This window comes from Dromiciops gliroides, chromosome 4 (genome assembly GCF_019393635.1).
Source record: "Dromiciops gliroides isolate mDroGli1 chromosome 4, mDroGli1.pri, whole genome shotgun sequence".
Classification (NCBI taxonomy): domain Eukaryota; kingdom Metazoa; phylum Chordata; class Mammalia; order Microbiotheria; family Microbiotheriidae; genus Dromiciops; species Dromiciops gliroides.
In genome coordinates, this window is record NC_057864.1 from 3,617,680 (window position 1) to 3,639,704 (window position 22,025).

A 22,025-nucleotide genomic window follows, 5' to 3' on the forward strand; every position below is an offset into this window, starting at 1 on the left:
TTTGCTGCTCTCTTAGATCAAAGGCTGTGAAGATGAGCACAGTTGTCCATTGTGGGGAAGAAGGGAATAGAGGAGGAGAGACTGAAGATGCAGGAGAGTGATGATGATCAATCGAGCAAGGTCTCCAAATGGAATCATGGATGTAGATGGAGGCATTAGCCTACAGAAAGGAAGCGCTGCATGCATCATCCAAAGAGCTGGATTCAAATCTCAGCTCTGCTCCTGGCAGCTGTGTGGTCTTGGGTCAATCACTGAACTTCTAACGGGCCTCAGTTGGCTCATCTGTAAAGGTTTTCAGTGTTCTCTGTCCAGCTCGTAGTTTAGTGAGGTAGATGTTATGGATGGATAAACTTGATCAATACATCAACACTATCTATTAAATGCCTCCTATGAGCCAGGACACGTTCTAGGTGCTTGACCTACAAAGACAGAAGTGGAACAGCTTACGTTCCATCAGAGGAGACAACCTGTCATTATAGAAGTAAATACAAAATACAGACACTATGCATCTAAGGTGATTTGGGGAAGCCGGGAAAGGAGTCATTTGGGAGGTTGGACCTTGAAGGGGGGTTGAAGAGAGCAGTATGATAAGGACATCCATTCCAGTCACGGGGTCAGTCATGAAAAAGAGGCTCCACATCAGAGGGACAGGAAGAAGGCCGGTCTCACTGTGTGAAGAGAAGTAATGAGAGTGAAAGGTAGGGCAGAGCCTGGTTGGTAAAGCGCCTTTAAATGCAGAGGAATTGAGGTTGTATCCTCATGGTTTGGGACCCAGTCAGGCAGGAGTGTAAATGCCCCAAAGAGTAGTTCGTACTTGACCCAGAAGTGCTGGGACTCCATGCAAAAAGGAGAGCGTGGTTAGACGTGTGCTTTCAGAATTGTGTTCATGTCTGTGCCAGGGAGAGAAGAGAGACTTGAGTCAGAGACACCGATTAGAAGGCTGTTGTACACTGGTCCTGGATTCAGGAGGACCTGAGTTCAAATCCTGTCTCAGACACTTGACCCTTACTAGCTGTGCGACCTTGGACAAGTCACTTAACCCTCATTGCCCCACAAAAAAAGGCTGTTGAGGTAAGAGGTGATGAGGGCCGGCATACAGGGGGTGGTGAATATGTGGCTATGGTAGAAGGGGGCATATGTAAGAACTTTCATACAGGAAGAAATGAAAAGACTTGAAAACTAATGAGGAATGTGGAGTGAGTGAGAAAGAGGAGTCTGAGGCTGGAACCTGCAGGAATGGATGGTAGTGCTCTCACAAATGTAGGGAAATGCTAGAGTTGAATGGCTTTAGAAGTAAAGATAATGAGTTCATTTTGGGACACAACTGAGTCTGAGATGCTTGTTTGGCATCTGGTTGGAAATGTCTAGTAGGTACTTGGTGATCAAGATTATAGCTCAGGAGAGAGACCAGGACTTGATTTATAGATTTGAGATTTGTCTGCAGAGATATGATAATTAAAGACATGGAGGCTAAATGAGGTCACCAAGTGAAGGAGTATAGAGAAAAAAGAAAAAGAGGGTTTAAGACAGAGCCTCAAAGGACACTCACATTTAATAGGGTTGATATAGATGGTGATGTACCGCAGAGAAGTCCAAAGGAGTGGTCAGGTAGGAAGGAGCAGAGCCAAAAGAGCATTTATCACAAACTCCCAGAGAGAAGAGTGTACACAGAATTGGGGAACGGGCAACAATGTCGGATGCTGCAGAGAGGTTCTGAAGGATTTAACCAGCTGGACCAGGGGCTTTGACAGTTAGAGGTCAATGGTAACTTTGGAGAGAGTTTTCATTCGAATGAGAAAATGGGTGAGGACAGAGGAAGTCTGGGCAGGGAAAGCAGACCGTATTTTCCAGGAGCTTGACTGAGGAGGAGAGAAGAGGAATTGAATCCCCTCAAGGGGATGGGATGGTCTAGTGAGGGTTTGATTTTCAGGATAAGTGAGCCTGGGGCTTCTTTGTAGACCAGAGGGTGACAACCAAAGGAGGAATGTTGAAGATTATCAAGAGGCAGGATGATTATGGGGGTAACTGACTGGAGAATATGGGAAAGGACGGGGGGTGGATCAGCAATACTTGTAAAGGGATGCATCTTTGTGAGAAGAAATGCAAGCTTCTACTCAGAGACTGGGCATACCGAGGAGTTATGAGTTACGAGAAGGGGAGAGCACGGAGTCCGTGGCAGATGGCCTCTATTTTCTTAGTGAAATATGAGGCAAAGACCTCAGGGTAAAGGATGGAGGGCAGAAGTATCTTGGCAAAACTGAGGAGAAAAACGAGATTGTCCAGGGGTGGGGGTGGCAAAGGTGAAGGGAGCCAGGTTCAGGACTGGAGGACAGGGGCAGCTAGGTGGCACAGTGGTAAAGCGCCTGCCCTGGATTCATGAGTACCTGAGTTCAAATCCGGCCTCAGACACTTAACACTTACTAGCTCTGTGACCCTGGACAAGTCACTTAACCCCAATTGCCTCACTAAAATTTAAAAAAAAGACTGGAGGACAGCACATATGGGAACAGGCTAGCCAGAGAAGATGGTGGCACTGAGACAACCTCAGCTCAGCTGGTGGAGGACAAGGACTGTTCATTTTTGTCTTTGTCTCCTCAAGGCTTAGAATGATGCCTGACACACAGTAGGTGCTTAATAAATGCCTGAATGACCATGTTAACAATTTGAAAGACAAGGCGTGGATTCCTCCCCATTTATTTCGTTCAAAAGTCTCTGACGTTAGAGCACGATGAGTAAGTAGCACAAACCACAATGTTACCACTTTAATGAATGGAAAAGAAACTCCTGCTCTGACCTTGGGAACAGGGCTGGCTCTAGAGGAATCAGAATTGTTGATCCCTTTGGATAGTTCAGATAGGAGGGGAACATGGGGCCTGGACCCTTTATGGGTCACAGTGATTAGAGATAAGACTCTCATGGTCCCTCGTAGGTGGTCCCTTGTGGGAGCAGGTGAAGGCAATGAAGGATCACTTATCTGATCTCATTCCTTGCAAGAAGCCTCTTGAAGCCTGAACTCAGGGTTATTTAGGGATTTTAAAAAGTACTGTCTTTTATCCACCAAAATCTTATGACACTAACTTTGTGGGTTTTTTTAACCCTTTCAGGCCACTTGCAACATATAACAGTCTGACAGACAAACACCTGGTTGGCTACTTCAGCAATATAAGAATAAGGAGACATCTCCAGAGATCAGGACTGGTAAGTCTTCGTTTTCTTCTCACCTCTCTTCCTGGGAGTTCTTTTCATTAAATGTTTTTCACCTTTCATGTTGAAATGCCACTCATTTTATTAGCTTCTCTTCAGTCTTAGGGGCCTGTTTGAAGTGAGGCCTGGTTAATAGGAGATGTGATGATGGGCAGAGGTGGACAAAGGGGAGGATGGATCAAGGATGGCTTGTTTCCTAGTGTAGAGGGCACGCTTTAATGGTGGAAACTATGGGCTATGGTGGAGGAGATGTGTGGGAAGGAGGCAAGAAGAGCCTGGATAGTACCCCCATGGAGACCATTGTTCTTTGACCAGCCTGCACATCATCTGGCTGCTTCTGGTCATCTTCTGCATAGTGTTGAGAAGGTCCATGCATTCGGGCTGAACCTTCTCTGCTGTAGGTCACAAATCTTGTAGGGAAGCTCACACCAGACACGGTAAATGAGCAAAGAAAAGCCACTTGATGCCGAGGAAGCATTTTTCAAGACACCAGGGGCAGGAGGGATGACTGGGCCCAGGTGTTGGAACGACCATTGTCCACGGCCTTTGGCTGCCGAGGCTCTCTCTTCCACAAGCAGCTGTAACTAGGGTTAGGCCATGCGTGCTGGCATGCAGGTGGAATGGGGGTAGGAGCGTGACAGTTGTAGTCGGAGGGCTGGGCTCCACCTCCCGCTTATCTGCATATCTGAGTGACCTGGGGCAGCCTGAGCACTGGTTTCCTCGTCAGTAAAATAAGGAGATACAACCACAACCACAGGCCTTCAGCCACTGGGGTATGACCCGAGCTTAGCCTCTCCTTAGCAGAGGCCATTGGTGAAAACAGGCGGCCATCAGGTGGGCTCCTCCTTCACATCACCCTACCATGCTCGCCAGTCTTCCCTACCAAAATGGTGCCCCAGGGTCTTCTCCCATGGTTATCCCCATTCCAAAAAATTGGTTTGAGGGGACTTTTCATGCTGCCCTCCTTCAGGGCGACAGAATACCCCATCTGGGGTCTCATAACCGAGACTTAGCTTAACTCCTAAGGGTATCTGGCAAATTTTCTATATATGTGGTATGACAATCAAAGGTACCTACATGTATATATACACACATATATGTGCATATGTGTATGTATACCCATATTTACATATATACTCATGCCCAGATCTCACATACACACATATATACATTTGCATGCATATGGACACAAATGCATATATATACAACAACACACCTGCTCTGCAGCTTAGAGAATTAGTCCTAGAGAATTGTCTCTGAGGTGAGTGACTTGTCCAGGGTCACACAGCCAGTTAGGGTCAGAGACTGGCCTTGAACCTAGTTCTCCCTGACTCTGAGGCTAGCCCTCTCAGCAATGCACCATAAGCCTTGCACATAGTAGGTGTTTAATAAATGTTCAGTGGAACTCAGAACTTTTGCAAGGCTGTGTAAATGTTACAACAATTAATGTTGTTTTCTGCAGCTTAGGATGTTGGAAACTTTTATTTATTCTCCAATGGGCTCTTTTAAAATCACCTTTTCTTATGGGGATGGTTGCAGGAAGGGTGGTACACAGAACACCTGGGCTCTATCCAAACAACATGTTTAAGCAAATGAAAAGCTGGTGGCACATTTCAAATATGCCACCTGGACATGCTCAGAATGATGGGGAGAGGAGAGGACCGTTGGTCTTTGTTCTTCCTTCTTGGCTGATGAAATATTCATCGACAGTGAAAGTTTATCAACTATGGTTGTCCTCTTTTCATTTAGAAACCACCTGCCTGTGTAAGCTCTATGTGTGTGAGCGCGCATTGGTGTTTTCCGTATGTGTTTTTTCTTTCTTCATTGCAGATCACAAGAAGTGGAAGAATACTGTCTGAGAAAGAATATCGGCAGAACATCATGAGGAAGGACCACCAAAAATTCACCAGAGAATACTTAGCACATGCTATATTCAAAAAGATCCTCGAAATGGAGGTAAAAACATTTCTATATGGGGGGGGGCAGCTAGGTGGCACAGTAGATAAAGCACTGGCCCTGGATTCAGGAGGATGTGAATTCAAATCTAGCCTCAGACACTAGACACTTACTAGCTGTGTGGCCCTGGGCAAGTCACTTAACCCTCATTGCCCCTCCAAAAAACCAAAACAAATCCCAAACCACAAAACCAAAATCATTTCTATTTCCTTATTCATATTTACTCATTAAGTGTTTCATTTTTAAAACCCATGGCCATAATCCAAGGGACTCCTCTCTGTTTCGAGCCTTCAATAATAAGGTGACATTTCTGTGGTGTGGGGAAAGTTTACGAAGCAGCTAGCCAACATAATCTTATTTGGGCTTCATAAAAACTTGTGAGGCAGGAGGTATCATAGGAACCATCATCCATTTTACACAGGAGAAAACTGCAGCCCAGGGTCCCTGTGGTTTCCTGCCCATGGTCACTCAGGTGGTCAGGGGATGAGACCTGAAACCAGGTCTTGGGCTTCATTGTCATCATTCTCTTTCCCCACCATGCAGGACATTGGTGTGGACATATCCTCTCCTGTGCCCTTCTCCTTTAGGCCGTAGTGGTCAATGGATATTCACCAGTGAACACTCCACGTGTGTCCTTTATCTGTCATGACACTTTTAGTGGTGTGTCCAACTAATTTGATAAAGTGCTTCAGCCTTGCCCCAAGCAACTTGTAGTTTAAGCATCGACAACATTTTAATCTCTGTGAAAAAGCGTATCACTTCTTGGCTTGACTGCAGAGTAGTAAATCAGAAAAGTTGGCTCATAAAACTGTTGACCTGGGGAATTCAGTCAACATTTATGAACGACTCTAGAATTGCCTGTAAAAGAATCCTAAATATATATAACTGCTGGTCTGAGTTATGATCACAGTGCCATTGCATTGAGGAAACCTTAAATTTTGTCTTCTATTAATATATGGTGTCTCTGTTTATTTTTCACGTCCTAAGTATGAGTTGTTAGTTTCCAGGTGCAGAATTTGTCTGATTTCAAATAAGGTGTTTATTTTAATTGGATAGAAGCACAAATGATGCTTAGTTGTTTGCGTATTAACTATTCAAGAAAAGGGAACACCCCTGACAGAAGCATCCCATTGCTGCCTTGGTGTAGAATTGTGGGAGTTGGGGCAGATAGTGGGATCATGGTGTATGGTGACCATCCTATATCTTAAGCCAGAAAATCAATTAAGATCATAGAACCATTGCTTTAGAGATGAAAGAGGTCTTTGGGGGTCATTTTCTCTGCCTCCCTCACTTTACAAGATGACAAAATTGAGGCCCAGAGAGATTAAGTGGCATGCACGTGCATGTGTGTGCGTGTGCGCGCGCAAAGTAGTTAAATATGACATAACAAAAATACTTAATGTAAGTGCTATGGAAAGTAAATATAACAACTTAAAAGTACTTAAAGTAGATAGCCTATAAAAGGCTATTGAAAATACTTAAACATAGTGAAGCAACTTAAACAAAAGTACTTAAATGTGGCAGAGCATATTATCTCTATACCTCCCCACCTTCATTGCACATCACTTCCATGCTCACATATTCTTTCTTGCCTGAAGTGCCTTCTTACTAGTCCTTGTCCATAACCCTCCATCTCCCACCTGTTCCTTTTCTTTGCTGTCCCTTGTGCCCAGAGGGCATCCCAGCCTTGCTTCTTCCTTGCACTATATCTCAAGGATCAGCTCAAGGACCAGCTTTGACATGAAGCTTCTCGCTGATGTTTCCCAGCCCACCAAGCCTCTAGCACTTTCCCCTTGCAATTGTCTTGTTTCCTTTTGTGTGTACCTGGAGATGTTCCTATTGCCCACTAGACGAGCTGAGTCAGCCTGTGTGTGTGCAGGGCGAGAGAGACCACTTCTGTTCTCTCCTTGTTTTTAAGCTCACACCCAGAAGTAGAGTGCTTAGCAGACGCATGGCTGTTTGTCATGGTCTCCTCCCTGAAAGGGCAGTCCTTCAAAAACTGGCGTCCTTCAGTTATTGCTAACCAACTCTTAGATCTTAGTTAAAAGCTTTCACTTTTTACCACATATGCATGCAGGTGTATTACCAAAAGAAAGATGGCTTAAAGAGTACAAATCATCCCCAAACTTCAGTCAGTGGGTTCCACTTGCATAAGTGTGACTCACTTCCCTACAGAACACTGGGATCCTCTGAGGGGGCAGTGCCTGGTATGGTCCTGCCATTTTCTCCTGGATGTTTCTGGGCTCTAATGAAGGGTTCTCTCCCCTCCCCTACCCTGTTTCTCCTCCTCTTTAGCACAACTACCAGATGGAGCTCAAGAGGCGCCTGGAATCCACTGCTCAGAAGGAACGTGTGCAGAAAGCCAAGGTAATGGATGATGGGACTCGGAAGCCCTCCTGCCCCTACTGCCCAAGCTCTGGGGAGGCCCAGTCGTGGCTGATCATCTGAGTTTGGGATAGGGAATAGCTACTGTGGGCTGATGACCACATTGCCCGTGGCTGGTGGAGGGACTCTGCCTGTCTGCACAGGCCCCCCCATCTAATTGGTGCATCTGTGAGAAATCAGGGTAAAGACTCTCCTTGGGGTTTCATCACTGTAGGGGATTCCTCAGAGAGGAAAAGCCCTCTCCCATTAGGTTAGCACCTCTTCTACCCCTCATAGGCTTAGAGAGCTCCCTACAAAAAAGGAGCCACTCTGCTGCACAACCCATTCCATCCCTGGATCCTTTTTTTAGGGAGGCAATTGGGGTTGACTTGCCCAGGGTCACACAGCTAGTAAGTGTTAAGTGTCTGAGGCCGGATTTGAACTCAGGTCCTCCTGACTCCAGGGCCAGTGCTCTATCCACTGTGCCATCTAGACGCCCCATGACATGATTTTGAAGAGCTGTTGTTGCATGTTGCAGAGCGCTGGATTTGGAATCTGAGATCCTGGGTTCAAATCCCGACTCTGCCACCCATTACCTGGGTGGCTGGTCTGAAGAGATAGATTTATGCAGGCTGGTTAGTGGAGCACTTGGTCTGGCAAATTCTGGTCAGATCAACAAACATATGCTAAAGCACTGGGGATAGAGAGAGGCCCAAACAGCCCCTGCTCTCAAGGAGCGCACAGTCTGAGGTGGGTGATGGCCGGCCAGCAGCTCTGCACAGACACAAGAGAGACAGGAGTGACAGGAGCTGCCCCCACAGGGAAGACACAGGAATTCAGGAAGACGGGGAAAGGCTTTTGGAGGAGGCGACCAGGCTACAAGGAGGACACAACCACAAATGTCTGCTCTTCAAGCTGGAGTCTTAACTCAGGGCAGACAGGCTCACTAGTTGTGGGTTATCCATTGAGCAGACGGCTTTGGGGGCTACAGCATGCAATAAAACATGAAAATACAAAGTGGCTGCCCTTCACTTTCTCCTACAGAGAAAATTGCAGAGGGATGAGAAAGGGGACAAAGGGGACTATCCATCACAGAGTCCTTTGACCAATTATTAAAGTTAATTTCACCAAGGGCACGTTCAATGTGAGATCTTTGTCCAATGACCAAAGAATTTCAGTCCTGCAGGAATCCAACAATATTCACATTGATTTTATCAATAAAATTATCAATAAATAAGCTATGAACAAATGGAAGGATGACATATAGGCTGTCTTTATAGAGAGGCAAATAAAAGAGTTCATAGAATTTATTTCAAAATGTCCCCAAAGTGAATATTATTTTATGGGATGCTAGGTCATCTCCCTTTGTAATACTCCTATGGCATACACAGTAGGACACTGTGAAGGTCATTGTTGCTGATTTTCTGGTGCTTGTAGAGTATTTAGAAGCAGAGACATTCCATAAAAGGACTTGAGTCAACATATGCCTTGATACTTGTTGACTATAGTGAAAAATCAAGTCTAGTGGATGAGGGAAACATTTATTATGTTAAAATACTTAAGATACAATTTAGTATCAATAAATTAAAAGCCAAATGTTAGGAAACCACTCATAGATTCATGCTTATGTATCTTGAGTATGTTTTTCAAGAAGGCATAGATAGAACTAAACAACATTGCAAACAAAAGAATATAAGTTGATTGTCCTTAAAAGGCACAGAATACACATTTTCACATGTAGCTATGTTTTTCTGAATCAGGTGTGTGATGGATGCATCCCAACTGCCAACTATTAATGCAAAGGGAAAAATCATGGACAACTTAGGTGACATAAGGACATTGCATGAGATTACAGCAACTCATGCTAGACCTCTCTGAACAATTGACTCGCTTCAAAAAAGAGAAATGGATAAAAGTAAAGATATTGACAATCCATCACTTAGAGAAATCTAATAATAATAAATGTGGTGCCCACAACAAGGCAAGGCATCCGTGTGTTGGAAGCAGCCAGTCAACCTACATTTGATCTTTTTACCCCAGCGATTTGACAAGGCAGCCAAGGGCAACCCTGGATTAGAGCATAAACTCATTTGCAAAACATCACAAAGCAGCGGAAGATTCCAAGCAGTGTTGCCTCACAAAACAGCCCAAAGCAGCTACAGCCAAAGAGAAAACAAGACTTCTGGAGCCTTCGCATGAGACTTGGCTAAGCCAGATCATTCCAATACCATTTTTGGATTAAGTTGGAAAGAAAGCAGCAAATAGACGTGAAATATCACAGATCTACTGGCATTTCTTATGGTCTTCTGTTTTCCTCCAGGACGATAGTGGAACCACCACATTGTACCTTAGTATTTCAGTAGCTGATGTTCTGAGGTGTAGCAGGAAGCTGTTGGGAGAAGCATGGTGGAGAGCGTTTGGGTGAGGATCACTGACATTAGAAATGGAAATGATGCTCTTGGAGGGGTAGGGCACAGACCAAATAAACAGGAGGAGGATTTGGGGGAACACCACAGACACAGTATAGAAAGATGATATAGTAGTGATGGGGGATTTCTGTTATCTGGACTCCACCAAAGCCAGAGCAGTTAACAAATAGACCACTTGCTTCAATGAACCTTCCACAGTAGAGGAAGTGAATGGGCAGATGTTATTCTGGATCTGATTCTGTCCAACGAGACGGAATTGTTGGTCGAGGTAGAGGTTACAGAGAAGGGAATAACCAGCCCAGAAGAGTGTTTGTGATCAAGGTGAGAGAAAGCGTGGATGATCTGACACAGAGTCATGATTTGGGGAGAATAGCACTGAAAGAGTTCAGAACAGGAGCTCTCAAGAATGAAATGCAAAAGAGACAAGGAGAAAAGATTCTGGGAAGAGAGAAGGGGAGAGTTGTTTTCATAGACCTGTGTAGACACACAGGGATCTCAGATGAACTCAGAAAAGATGCATGTGCAGATGGAGCCAAGGGTCAGGCACTGAGAGTCTTATAGGGCAGTCCTATAGGAACCACATCAGGAGCTCTGAAACACAGGACACGCTAAGGGTGGTGGTCTCACACTATCAACAGAGTAGCTTGTTTTATGCTGTTTGGGGAACAAGAGAAGAATCAGAAAGGGGAGCACCTGGTGCTCATTATGAATGGGAATATTGATGACAAGGGAGGATGGTAACAAGGCCAACCTACTTTATTATCTTCCTTCTGGTTTCTCTTTCAAGAATAGAACAGCAGTGGGAGGAGAACCCTCTAGCAGTGATGTGGACGGTGTGACCTTTATTTCCTTGCTTCATCTGGGCCAATGATTACATCATTGTGGGGAATTTCCTCTGGACAGCACCATCTTAGGGTTCACCTGGGGCTCCAAGAGATCGGATGGCTCGGGGTCACCACCTTTATAGGTCAGAGGTCAGAGGGCAAGGCCAGGCTGCCTCTGAGTATCTGTCTGATCCACCCCCTGGCCAGGAATACATCTTTCTGCTCTTCCCGAGTCTTTCTCTTTCTTTGAAGCTCAGACCAGGTGCCAACCATTTACTGAAGATGTAGGATTGCCTCCTGTTAGTTCTCTCTCCCTTCATGTAGCTTTGATGAGAATGATGAAGAGGGAGCAGAGGTACTACCTGGAGCACGTCAGCTCCCTGAGGATAAGGACTCTTGGTTTTGACTTTGTGGTTAGTCAGGCAGTTGATAAACATTTATTAAGCACCTACCTTGTGCCAGGCCGTGTGCTAAGCGCTTGCTATCCCGGGGGATACCAAGCACTGGGGCTTGTATGGAGGAGCTGTTTGATAAACATTGGTAAAATTGAAGTGATTTTTCTAATGGTTGTAATATGAGAATTCCTGGCTTCCTTCCTGGCTCAGCTGAAGCAACACCTTCTCCAAGTGCCTTCATCTTGCCTACTCTGCCACTTTGTCTACACGTACCAACACCTATGTATGTAAATGTTTCTTCTCTGTTCCTCCCTCTACCCATAGGAGGAGATAAACATTGATGAGGCTCCAACTGCGGGCAGGCACTGTGCCAAGTGCTTTTTATAAATGTCCGCTTTATCCTCACACAGCCATCCTGGGAGGAGAGGCCGACTGTGGCTACGTGACTTGCCCAGAGTCACACAGCCAAGAGGTGTTTGGGGTTAAATTTAAACTCATCTTCCTGCCTTCTGGCTGGGCACTCTGTGCACTCTAGCACCTTCTAGCCATTTTATTCTTACTTTATATCTGCCTTACAGTACCTGGAACACAGTAGGGACTTAATGACTGTTGGTTGGCTAATCATTGTAGGAAGTGGCTGCTATTATCCCATTTTATAGTCAAGGAAACGGAGGCAGACAGAAGTTAAGTGACTTACCCAGGGTCCTATGCCCAGCAAGTGGAGATGCAGGACTTGGGCTCATTAGAGGCAAGGGAGCTGAGGATATAATCTTGGGAGTCGTCTGAACTGAAATGAAGTTTGATGGCAGAGTGCTAAAGAGATCACGGAGACTGCAGAGAAAGAAGAGTGAAGGACTTTGGGATACAGCATAAGAGGTGGAAAACGAATGAGGACCCTCAAAAGAGATCAAGAAGGAACAGTTCCACACATAGAAAGAGAACCATGATGTCGTGAAAACCAAGGAAGAGAGACCGTCCTGGAGCAGAGAATAACCAACAATGCCATGTGCTGCAGAAGGGGTTGAGAAGAATGAGGACTGATTAGCGGGTCCAGTTAAGAGTGGGAAGAGAAGCCAAATTCTGAGGGTTTCAGCATTGGGTGGGAGGGAAGAAAGTGAGGGAAATATTTGTAGAAAGATTTTGAGGAGTTTGGCTATAAAAGGCAGGAGAGATGTTGGAATGATAGTTGGAGGGGATAGCAGCATAAGTGAAGGGTTTTTTTGTTGTTTGTTCATTTTTTGTTTTGTTTTTAAAGTGTGAGAGATCTGGTAATGTTTTTAGGCATTAGAGTAAGAGCCAGTGTATAGATGTTGGAAATGTCGAGGAATATTTGGTCAATAGGTCAGACTCACAGAAGATCCAGGAGGAGTTGGTTCAGTGGCACAAGTAAAGGGATTGATGTTTACCTGAAGAAAGCAGGAACACAGGGTTGGGGGATGACGTCACTTCCACAACCATGGACTCACCCTTGGTTCTTCACTTTCCCTCACTCCAGGCCTCCCAGTATGGAAGGGACTGTTCCCTTTCCCACCCCCTCTGGGATTCATGCTCTCCTCCCTCCTACCTGGTAAAATTCCTTGGTTCCATCCAAGCCCATTCAGGAAGTCACCTTCTATGCTAGTCTCCCTGATTATGTTAGTTACCATCTCTCTCCGTCTCCCTAAAGTACTTTGTCTATTGCTTGAGTTTACTTCTCAGGATAAGTCAAATCACCCCCTTTCTTCCCCACTCCCCAGAAGAATAAAAGCTCTTTGAAGGTAGGTGTTATTTGATTTGTGCCTTTTCTCTCCAGCATCTGGCACATAGTAGGCTCCTAGCACATGTGTAGGTAATTGAATTGAGTTGAATGGTCTGTCACAACCTCTTAAGAGGTCAGTGTCTCTTCCACTATTTCTCTTTCAGAAACAAGGATTTCCCTGTGAGTCGGAATCAGGTTAATCATTGCAATTCACTTTGTTGCTTCCTCTATCTTTTAGAAAATGACATAGTTAATAGCTATTAGAAATACCCCCCTTGAAAAGATGGAGCAGAGATGTGGTAAGTGAGTGTGCAAAAATTTTTGGAACCCCTCAACACAATAAAAATATGAGCTCTTAGAATAAGAATCTAATTAAACTGCGAATGCTCTTAAAGCACTCATAGTTCTGCTCTTGGATAATGAGATCTAATAGGTCCCAAAACAGATTTGTGGTAGGGCTGGTTTAGACTAGACGTACTGTCTATGTTTACCCAGTGTCCCTCCTTTCTTCTAGGTTGGACGTTCACGGAGGGCAGTTGAACATTACATGCCTGTGTTATCTCCTCATCCTCCAATTGCTCCAAAAGTAAACCATGGATCATCTGTTGTGATTGATCAAGTGTATTCTGGTTCTTTAAAACTGGTGAGTCTTATGAGAGATGTTTCATGCCCAAATGGATACACGTGTGAGTTGTAAACATTATCAGAAAGTCTGGGAGAAGTGGTGGTCAGCGGAAAGAACACTGATCAGAGGACCTCATTGAAAATTCCGCTGATGTTGCTTCCTCCCTGCGTGACCCTTGGCAATTCCCTTAACCTGCTTCAGTTTCTTCACCTTTCGTATGAGGTGGTTGAACTCAGTGACCTATGAGGTCCTTTCTGGATGAGGTCCTCTGGTCCTGCGCTCTCTAAAAGCCCCTTCTAATGTCTCAGGTGATGCCATTTTAAATCAAGCCCGTTTTCCATGCTAGAAAGGCTTTGAGTAGAGTCCCAGAAATCAATCGTGCCTGTTTCCCAAGGCTTCCCAGAGGAGCACTGTATTTATGCTCAGGGAACTTGGGGACAAATCCAACCTCTGGCTCCTTTTGCCTTTGTGACCTGGGACAGGTCACTCAACCTCCCCGGGTCTCACTTTCCTCTTTGGCAAAGTGAAGGGAGAGGAAGTTTCCTTTTGGCTGAAAGTCTCTGATCCTGGGATCACTGGGAGGCTGGCCACTGGCTGACGATTCCTTGGGCCCTGGTAACCCATGAAAGGAAGATAGATATGCAAAATTCTGCTTGGTTTGGTGAAATCTTTTTCTGTCTCTGCAGCCATGGTGCTGGTCCAGCAGAGAAAGAGGGCAGATGGTGCTAAGAGTCACAGAGTTTGTGGGCTATCTATAAAGATTAATTTACAGTTAATTTAACATTAATTTTAATAATGAGTTCATCACTCCATTAATCATAACACAATATTGACTTATTATTAATATGATGAGGGGCAGCAGGTGTAGTAGAAAGAGAGCTGGCTGTGAAAGCGGAAGGACCTGGGTTCACATCTCGCCCTTGACATCTAGGCTATGTGACCTTGGGAATGTCACTTCCTTAGATTATAAATTGCAGGAGGGGTGACCACCACATTGGTAGAGGTGGTTTCCTCACCAGGAAATGTCTCGTGTTGGAAGAATGGCATGTGGTCCCAATTCCTGTTCCTATGCCCAGGCCTTCTGGTCGAGGGGACAGGGTTGTGACTTTGTAGTCCACAGGCAATGGTCTCCAGCTGGTCTCCAGACCCAGCCTGGCCACGGGAGCCCAGAGTCATTCAACCATCCAGTGCCCAGACAATTGTCCATGAGTCTGCTAGAGGAAGGGGGTGATCTGGAGCCTATCCCAAGGAACTCACACCTTGGGTTTAACTAATGGTCACTTAGCTATTCTTACTTGCCACGGGGGATGCTTATCTAGTGGCCAAGGAGGAAATGGAGAAAACTCATGTTCATGACCTTTTGTAGCTCCTGAGGCCTGTGGACATTGCTGGGAGGAGAGCCTGGGGGTAGAGTGATGGGAACCTGGAGGGAAAGCAACGGTCCCTCTCAGCACCTGTGACTGTGGCCAAGAGAGCCTGGTGTGATCTGACAGGGACAGATTGAATCGCGTCACGGCCTCTTGATCTTTACCTATTTAAATACACTGTAGATGCTAAAGATTGGGGAATGGTAAGAAACTCACAACAGACGTACCGAGGAATCAGTCAGATTACTCTGCCCACCTCCATTAAATATTATTGTCCTCATAGCCAACAGAAGAAAAACCTCCTCAGATGTCCTCAGCCAAAGTGAGAAACAAGCCGCTAGGCTCCCACTCCACTGTAACACGAGCTTGTGGATAAAATCTCATGGAGGAAAATCATGGAAGATTCTGGACCGTATCATTTTATACAACAGTAAGAATCAAGGGAGGGAAAAACACAACTGCAGAAAAATTTAGAGGGAGAACTGACTGTGCCGGGTCAGCCAGAAGTTACTCAGGAATAAAATCAGAAAGGGGATAACAAATGCATGAAAATGGAAACGATCTGAGATTTCTCTCATAGACCCTTTTCTCCATCACTGACAATGGAATCACCACATTAGGGGACTAATGTCAAGGGGTACATGAGGGGATTAATTTTACTAAAGGAAATGGGGGCAGGAATAGCTGCTGGACTAGGCCAAGGGCGACTCAAGGGAGACCTGTGCAGGAGGAGACTGTTTTGAAGGAAATGAAGTATTGATTCTCAAGATATCGGAAAGAGTAGTCAATGCTGAATGCTGGGGGGAAAACACAGACCTCATTAATGGAAAAAAGCAAATAAGAAAGTGTCGATGAGTCCAAAGGCCTGTTTCCCCATGCTTCCTAGCATCTCTCACTTCCTGAAAGACTCCCTTTCCTGCACAAAGAAGGACATGAGGGAGGAAGGGAAGGGCATCCCCCCCTAATCTTCCAGATAGCTCTGAGTCCCAGCCCCCCCACCCCACATTCACACTTAGCTGGAGCTCGGCCTCCCCCTCCCCCCTCCTCCCTTCCCCCTCCCCGTCTGTCATCTGTGCCTTCATATCCAAAGCCAATCACAAGACTTTTTGTTATCAGACAGAACCAACTCCCCAACACACCCAGTGAGAATAGACTCCCATGGAGCTTATGCTTGGCCACTTGAGCTGGGGTCAGCATTTCTCAGCACTGCCCCTTCCCTCCCTTGTAAAACACATGCATAAATGTAAGAGCCAAGCATCTCCATGTCCTTGGGTGTGAATGACTGCGCAATGGAAAACAACACACACACTTACATATACGTTGTGTGATATGCGCTCTGCCTCTGTTTACGTCTGTATAAACAGATGCCTACACTGTGCATTTACGGAGATGTGCTATAAACACGCTCATTTTGCTTCCTGTCTGTGGAACAAACACAATCTTCCAGGAATGTAGAAGTTTCTGAATCTTGATGACAGAGAATTCCTCCATCATTATGGGGGTGGGATGGAATTTGACCCATAAAAGTGAAACAGAAGAATTAGAGATTGATCCATCTGCAATTCTAATTGTTGTTGTTGTTGACCACATACAGGGTTATTGTTGCAGCCAACTTGGTTGTGAAATGAAATTCCATACTGAGGCAGCTGTTTTTCACGGTTGCTTTTATTAAAAACAAAAGCAGAATGGACAAATGTGCGTGTTCATAGCTAAGTACATCTGCTGTGTTCTCCTCAGTCCGCTGCTGCCATCTTTCCCCCGACCATTGCACCTCTGAGACTGAAAGGGCCTTCTTGTAGAGAGGCAGATGTGATCTCCCGGAGGCCGAGGGTTCTGTGGTTTCTGGTTTACTTTGGGGCTTATTTCACACCCCCAGCACCTGGCATAGTGTTTGGCAGACTAGGGATGCTTAATAGATGCTTACTGAATAAAATCAAATAAGCTGGAGCCCGGGGTCATTCTTAGACTTCTTGTTGTGCTTCTTCCAGGAAGATGGTAGGGAGGAGTCATGGAAGGTTCTAGAAGCCTTTGGATGAAGGAGGCTGGGCTCAGTTCCCAGCTAGAAGACTTAGATGTCACTATATCCTTAAATATCTTCCCTTGAAAACACGGGTTTTGTTCTTTATTCAAAATTGTACTTTCTAGGAATATCCCCTAAGAGCTTCTATGTGCGAGGTGCTGCTCCTGTGTGTGAGAGACACAAGCAGATGTGTGCTTCAGAAACATCACTCTGGGACCTGGGGAGGAGAGATTGGATTGGAGAGAGACTTAGGCTCTGGAGGCCCGTTAGAAGGCCCTTAGAATGGAGTGGAAGGGAGGAGACTGGACCTGATTTAAAGTACTAGCTTGTGCGTGGAGAGGAGACCTGTGTGAGGTAATCTGTGAAGGACGCACATCAGTAGGAGATCAGATCTGTGGGATGAGGGCAAAGAATGAATCATCGATGACTGTGAACTTCAGAACCTGCTTTGACTGAAACAATGGTGGGAAGTTTGGGAAAGGAGAGGGTTGGAGAGCAGAGATGAGGAGTTCTGGTTTGGGAAGAAGTGGAGGTTAACAGGTCGACAAGACACTTCACTTCAGACGTGTCTACCACATAGTTGGTGATGTGAGACTGGAGCCAAGAGAGAGCAAAGGGCTGGGGTGATAAGCACAGAGACGATCGTTGTGTCCATGGCAGCCAGTGAGGTGCCCGGTGAAATATTACACAGGACGAAGAGGAGGCCCACGGTAGAGTCTTGGGGGGCACTTAGTGCAAGGAATGTGACGTGGATGAAAAACCAGCAGAGGACCCGAGATGGAGTGATCAGATGTGCCAAAGGCTGCCAGGAGGCCAAGGAGAATGAACCCTGATGGAAGTCCGCCTGCAGATGGCCTGTAGCTTCAGAGAGAGCAGGTTGTTGGTGAAGCTGCTGCCCAAGAGCACGGCTTTAGAAGAGCCCCGAGACTTTGTTTTCATTGCTCTCATAGGACCACAAGCTGGAGTTCGCTGGAGTTCACCGGAGCTCACTGCGTTTCGGCCCTCATTGTGCAGGCAGGGACACTGAGCGTGTCCGGTAAGACTAGGACATGGGGCAGCAGAAGCAGGGAGGGGATTCCAGGCCATGTGGCCGACCCCACATCCGTGTTCTTGTCATGACATCATAGCTACCAAGTGATGAATAATCTATTGCCCCATTCTCCCCTTGATGTCTATTTAAATTCAGCTTCCTGTAGCTTTGAGGCTACAGGGTTTAGGCAGAGAGCTACCTCAGGGCTCACAAGGCCAGAACCCCTTTGAGGTCTTCTTTGAAACCAAATCAAATACCTAATCGTGAGGAAATAGACTAGTGTATTGATCATTTGCATGTTCCATTAAAGAGCTTAAGGCAGTTCTAAGACGTGTGTTTAGAGAACCCCATCATCTGTTAGGAGCTGGGGTACAGTATGGCCAAACAGTGAGGCTCTTAGACTTGGAGTTGCAGTGGGGTTACAATGGGGACACAAGTCTCATTGACAGTAACTGGAACTGTGTCTTAGTGCTTTGTTGATGTCTGTTGCTTAAGCTGTTGCTTAGAGGTAGTTAAGGGTCCCGTAACCCAAGGAACATAGCTCCAGAATTTCAACATCTTTGCTAACATGGGTGCAGGAAGGCCCCATTGGCTCTGTCAGTGCCTCAGTCAGTGGCTCATCTCTTGTGTTATTCTGTGAAATCCAATAGTCTGTTTCCTCATTGCAGTGACTTCTGGGCTGATACAGAATTTATAGAGGAAGTGGAATGTTGTCGCCCACGGTCCCAGGAGAAACAAGGAACACTGAGCAAAAGCAAAAGGGCTTGGGCCAGTCCTGTCATGTAAAACTCAAGCCTTCTACTCCTCAGCTCCCTTCTGGGTCAGGCAGATCTGTGGAGGTTTGTGTAGCCTTCGGCTGGTTCTCAGCCACTCAAGCCAGTATGAATGTGGGGTCTGAGTCAGAGGCTGGATGTGACCCCAGACCCTCCTGACTCTAGGCTAGCTCCCTCTCCACTGCACCATATTGCCTCTCATTTCTATACATAGGGAAATTGTATATACATACATCTATATACACATATACATATACATACAAATATACATACACACACACATGGATACACACAGAGTAAGTGTTCATACACAAATAATACATCTGTGTACTATAGGAGAACTACTTGGTACAGTACATAGAGTGCTGGGCCTTGAATCGGGAAAATCCGAGTTCTGATCCTGTCTGAGACATCCAGTAATTATGTGACTCCTGGGTGCATTAACCTCGGTCTGCCTTATTTTCCTCATCTATAAAATCAGGAAGGTGGATTCTGTGGCTTCTCATGTCCCTTGCGGCTCTCCTCCGTGATCAGATGATCATTTGTACAATGTGGGGTAGACAGCAATGATGATGATGACACAGAGTTATTATACTTGCTACTAAATGCATTGAAACTTCCTGACCACCAGCACATCAGGTTTCAGGTGCATGGTTCTTCCTCAAGTTGAGGGCGGTTCTGGAAAATCTGTCCGCATAGGCTAAGGGTTGTCGTGCCGAGCTGAGCTCGGTCACATTCTTTCAGCATCTCTCCAGGGCTGCTGGGCTGTGGGTCCCCTGCTTTTGCCAAGGAAACAGAGGGGGAGTGTTCCAAGTGTGGCCATCGATAGGTTGCTTCAGGTAGAGACCTACAGTACTGTTGGCTATCAGTCTGGCTGCTTCTGTTTGCTGAGATCAGTATTGTCTCTGCCTCAGTGTCTGAGCCCAGCTGGTTAAGGATTCCTGGATTAGCTTGTGAACTTCTTTCTCTCTTTCTCAGGGTCTAATGCCAGGGTTTGTAGGAGATAGAGGTTCAGTGATTATCTAACTAACCCATAAGATTGGTGCCCAAGACAACATGGAACCATATTCTTAGTGGTGCTTCTTGTCCTCTTGTAATAATAACAGTTCTGGTCACATTTGTCCCAGCCAATGATATTTGTCCAATGACATGTAAAGATACTTTTCAACACTAACTTTTGTGAGATTTTGCCTTCGAATGTTTCTCCCTTCCTCCCCTCACTCCCCACTCCAGAAGCCCAGAAGCGATCTGGTCTAGGCTACACATTACAGTCGTGTTAAACATGTCAGGGGGCCTAAGATTTCTAAGAAAATGTTGGCAACAACCACCACCACCTCCACTGTAATGGCACTTACATAACCCTATTATTCTCCAGTCACTGTGATGACTACTAATAATAATAATAATAACAATAATAACAAGAGCGCTTGCATAGCCCCTATTATGAGCCAGGCACTTCAATGAGGACGACGAAGAAGAAGATGATAATTATACCTAGTGCTGATCTCGTACTCACGTGTCAGGTGGAGGCAGCTGGTGGAACAGGAGTCAGGAAGACCTGAGCTCAAACCCAGCCTCCGACACTGACCCGCTGTGTGACCCTGAGTGAGCCACTTTGCCCGGTTTGCCTCAGTTCCTTCCTATTTAAAATGAGAAAAGGAAATGGCAAACCTCTCCAGGATCTTTGCCAAGAAAATCTCATGGAGAGTCTATGCAATGTGGTCTGTGGGATCACAAAGAGTTGAACATGACTGAATGACTGACCAGATGTGTCAGGCACTGTTAGGATGATGTGGTGGTGATGATGGGTACTATTTATATAGAACCTTCTCTGTGCCAGTACTTGTTGGGCCCAAATTTAATACATGAAGAGTTAATTGGGTGACTTGCCAAAATATTGGGGTCCCGGAAATAATGAGGGACCTCTAGGATCAAAGCTCCCTCCCCTCCAAACTGCCCTTTTAGATATTTCTCCCAGGCCAATAAGAAAGGAGCCTTACAGCTTCTTTTCCACAAAAGGATCAGATTTTATTACTTGGGACTTAATTAAACAACAAAGGTGAAATTAATAAAAATCAAAGATGAGGAAATAGGGGAAAAGAAATACAGATTCTCCTAACTTTAACCTAAGTTTATTCAATCACCAGCTTGTTTCCAATTAAGCTAATTCAAAGGAATGCAGGGTTTTTGTGTTTACTCACCACACCTGGGACATCTGCTAGTTTCTCTCACCACTGGGAAAACCAAGGAGAGAGAACCAGAGCGAGAGTGTTCTGGAAGTGGCTCAGCCTCCCCTCAGTGAGCGTTCAATCTTTCTCTCCCAAAAGGGGAAGTCCTTCAAAAAACTGCCTATGGAGAGGTTTCTCCTTCTGACCTCAGTAGCATATGTAACTTCAGGGTGAGCCAGGTGTGGCCCCTCTCAAATGAGGCAGCTAAACTCCAATAATTTTTACCACATACTATAACAGCAACAACAACGATAAGCATTTGTGTAGTGTCTCCTATGTGCCACACAATGGACTAGTTTAACAAATAATAGCAGGAGCAGGAGCAGTTGGCAGCTTCTCTATGGTACCTGCTACCTGCCTAAACTCTCTACAGATGGGGATCAGATGCCCTCAGGGTCCCCCTTGCCACCTGCTGCAGGAAGGGCAGCTAGACTCTGTGCCAAACGTAAACCTACTTTGACTTGAGTCTTATCCAGCGCCCCTGGGGCTCCCTGATACTTCTGTGTCTCCCTGGGCCCCGGGGTTCTTGGAGGCAGTTCAGTTCACCAGAGCCAGAGATAGCCCAGCTTTGGTCTTCTGGGCTGTCCTGTTCTCCCGGAGCCTCTCTCTTTCCGAGATGGGGTCGGCTAGACTTCTGTAAAGAACTACAGATGTTTGGACAGAATCGCAGACGAAGGGGCGGATGATTACAGGAACCATATCCCCATAAGAAGCTGAAAGGCCATTGGGAGGACCAAGGCCTGGGTTCCATACCCTTTCCCCAGAACGTCTCTCCCCAAAGCCGGCTGACTACTGGTGAGACACGGTGCAGGAGTCTCTTCAGACATGGCCATTGGCATGTCTCTGGTCCTGGGCTGACTTAGCACTTCGAGAGTCCCCTGGAATCCTTTATGTTGATGGCTTGAGAGCCGGAAAGGATGCATTCCTGGCCAATCCCTTTGGGCTCCAAATATGACCGCCTTGCCCTCCTGGGTTTACTGAGCACGGCTGTCAGCCATTCCACTCCCAGCCAAGGTTAGACATTGTCACTGGGCTTACAGGCTGAACCAAACTGCCCAAAGGTAGCAGAGAG

The 22,025-nt window shown here is 45.9% G+C and overlaps 1 protein-coding gene across 1 annotated transcript in view; it reads left to right on the plus strand.

The window, feature by feature from the left end:
- ERICH3 (glutamate rich 3) overlaps positions 1 to 22,025 on the plus strand; it is a 130,033-nt gene that overhangs the window by 25,761 nt on the left and 82,247 nt on the right. Inside the window, 4 exon segments of the mRNA XM_044005386.1 lie at positions 3,105 to 3,198; positions 5,035 to 5,160; positions 7,456 to 7,527; positions 13,425 to 13,553. Of these exon segments, the coding sequence (XP_043861321.1) occupies positions 3,105 to 3,198; positions 5,035 to 5,160; positions 7,456 to 7,527; positions 13,425 to 13,553 (421 nt within the window).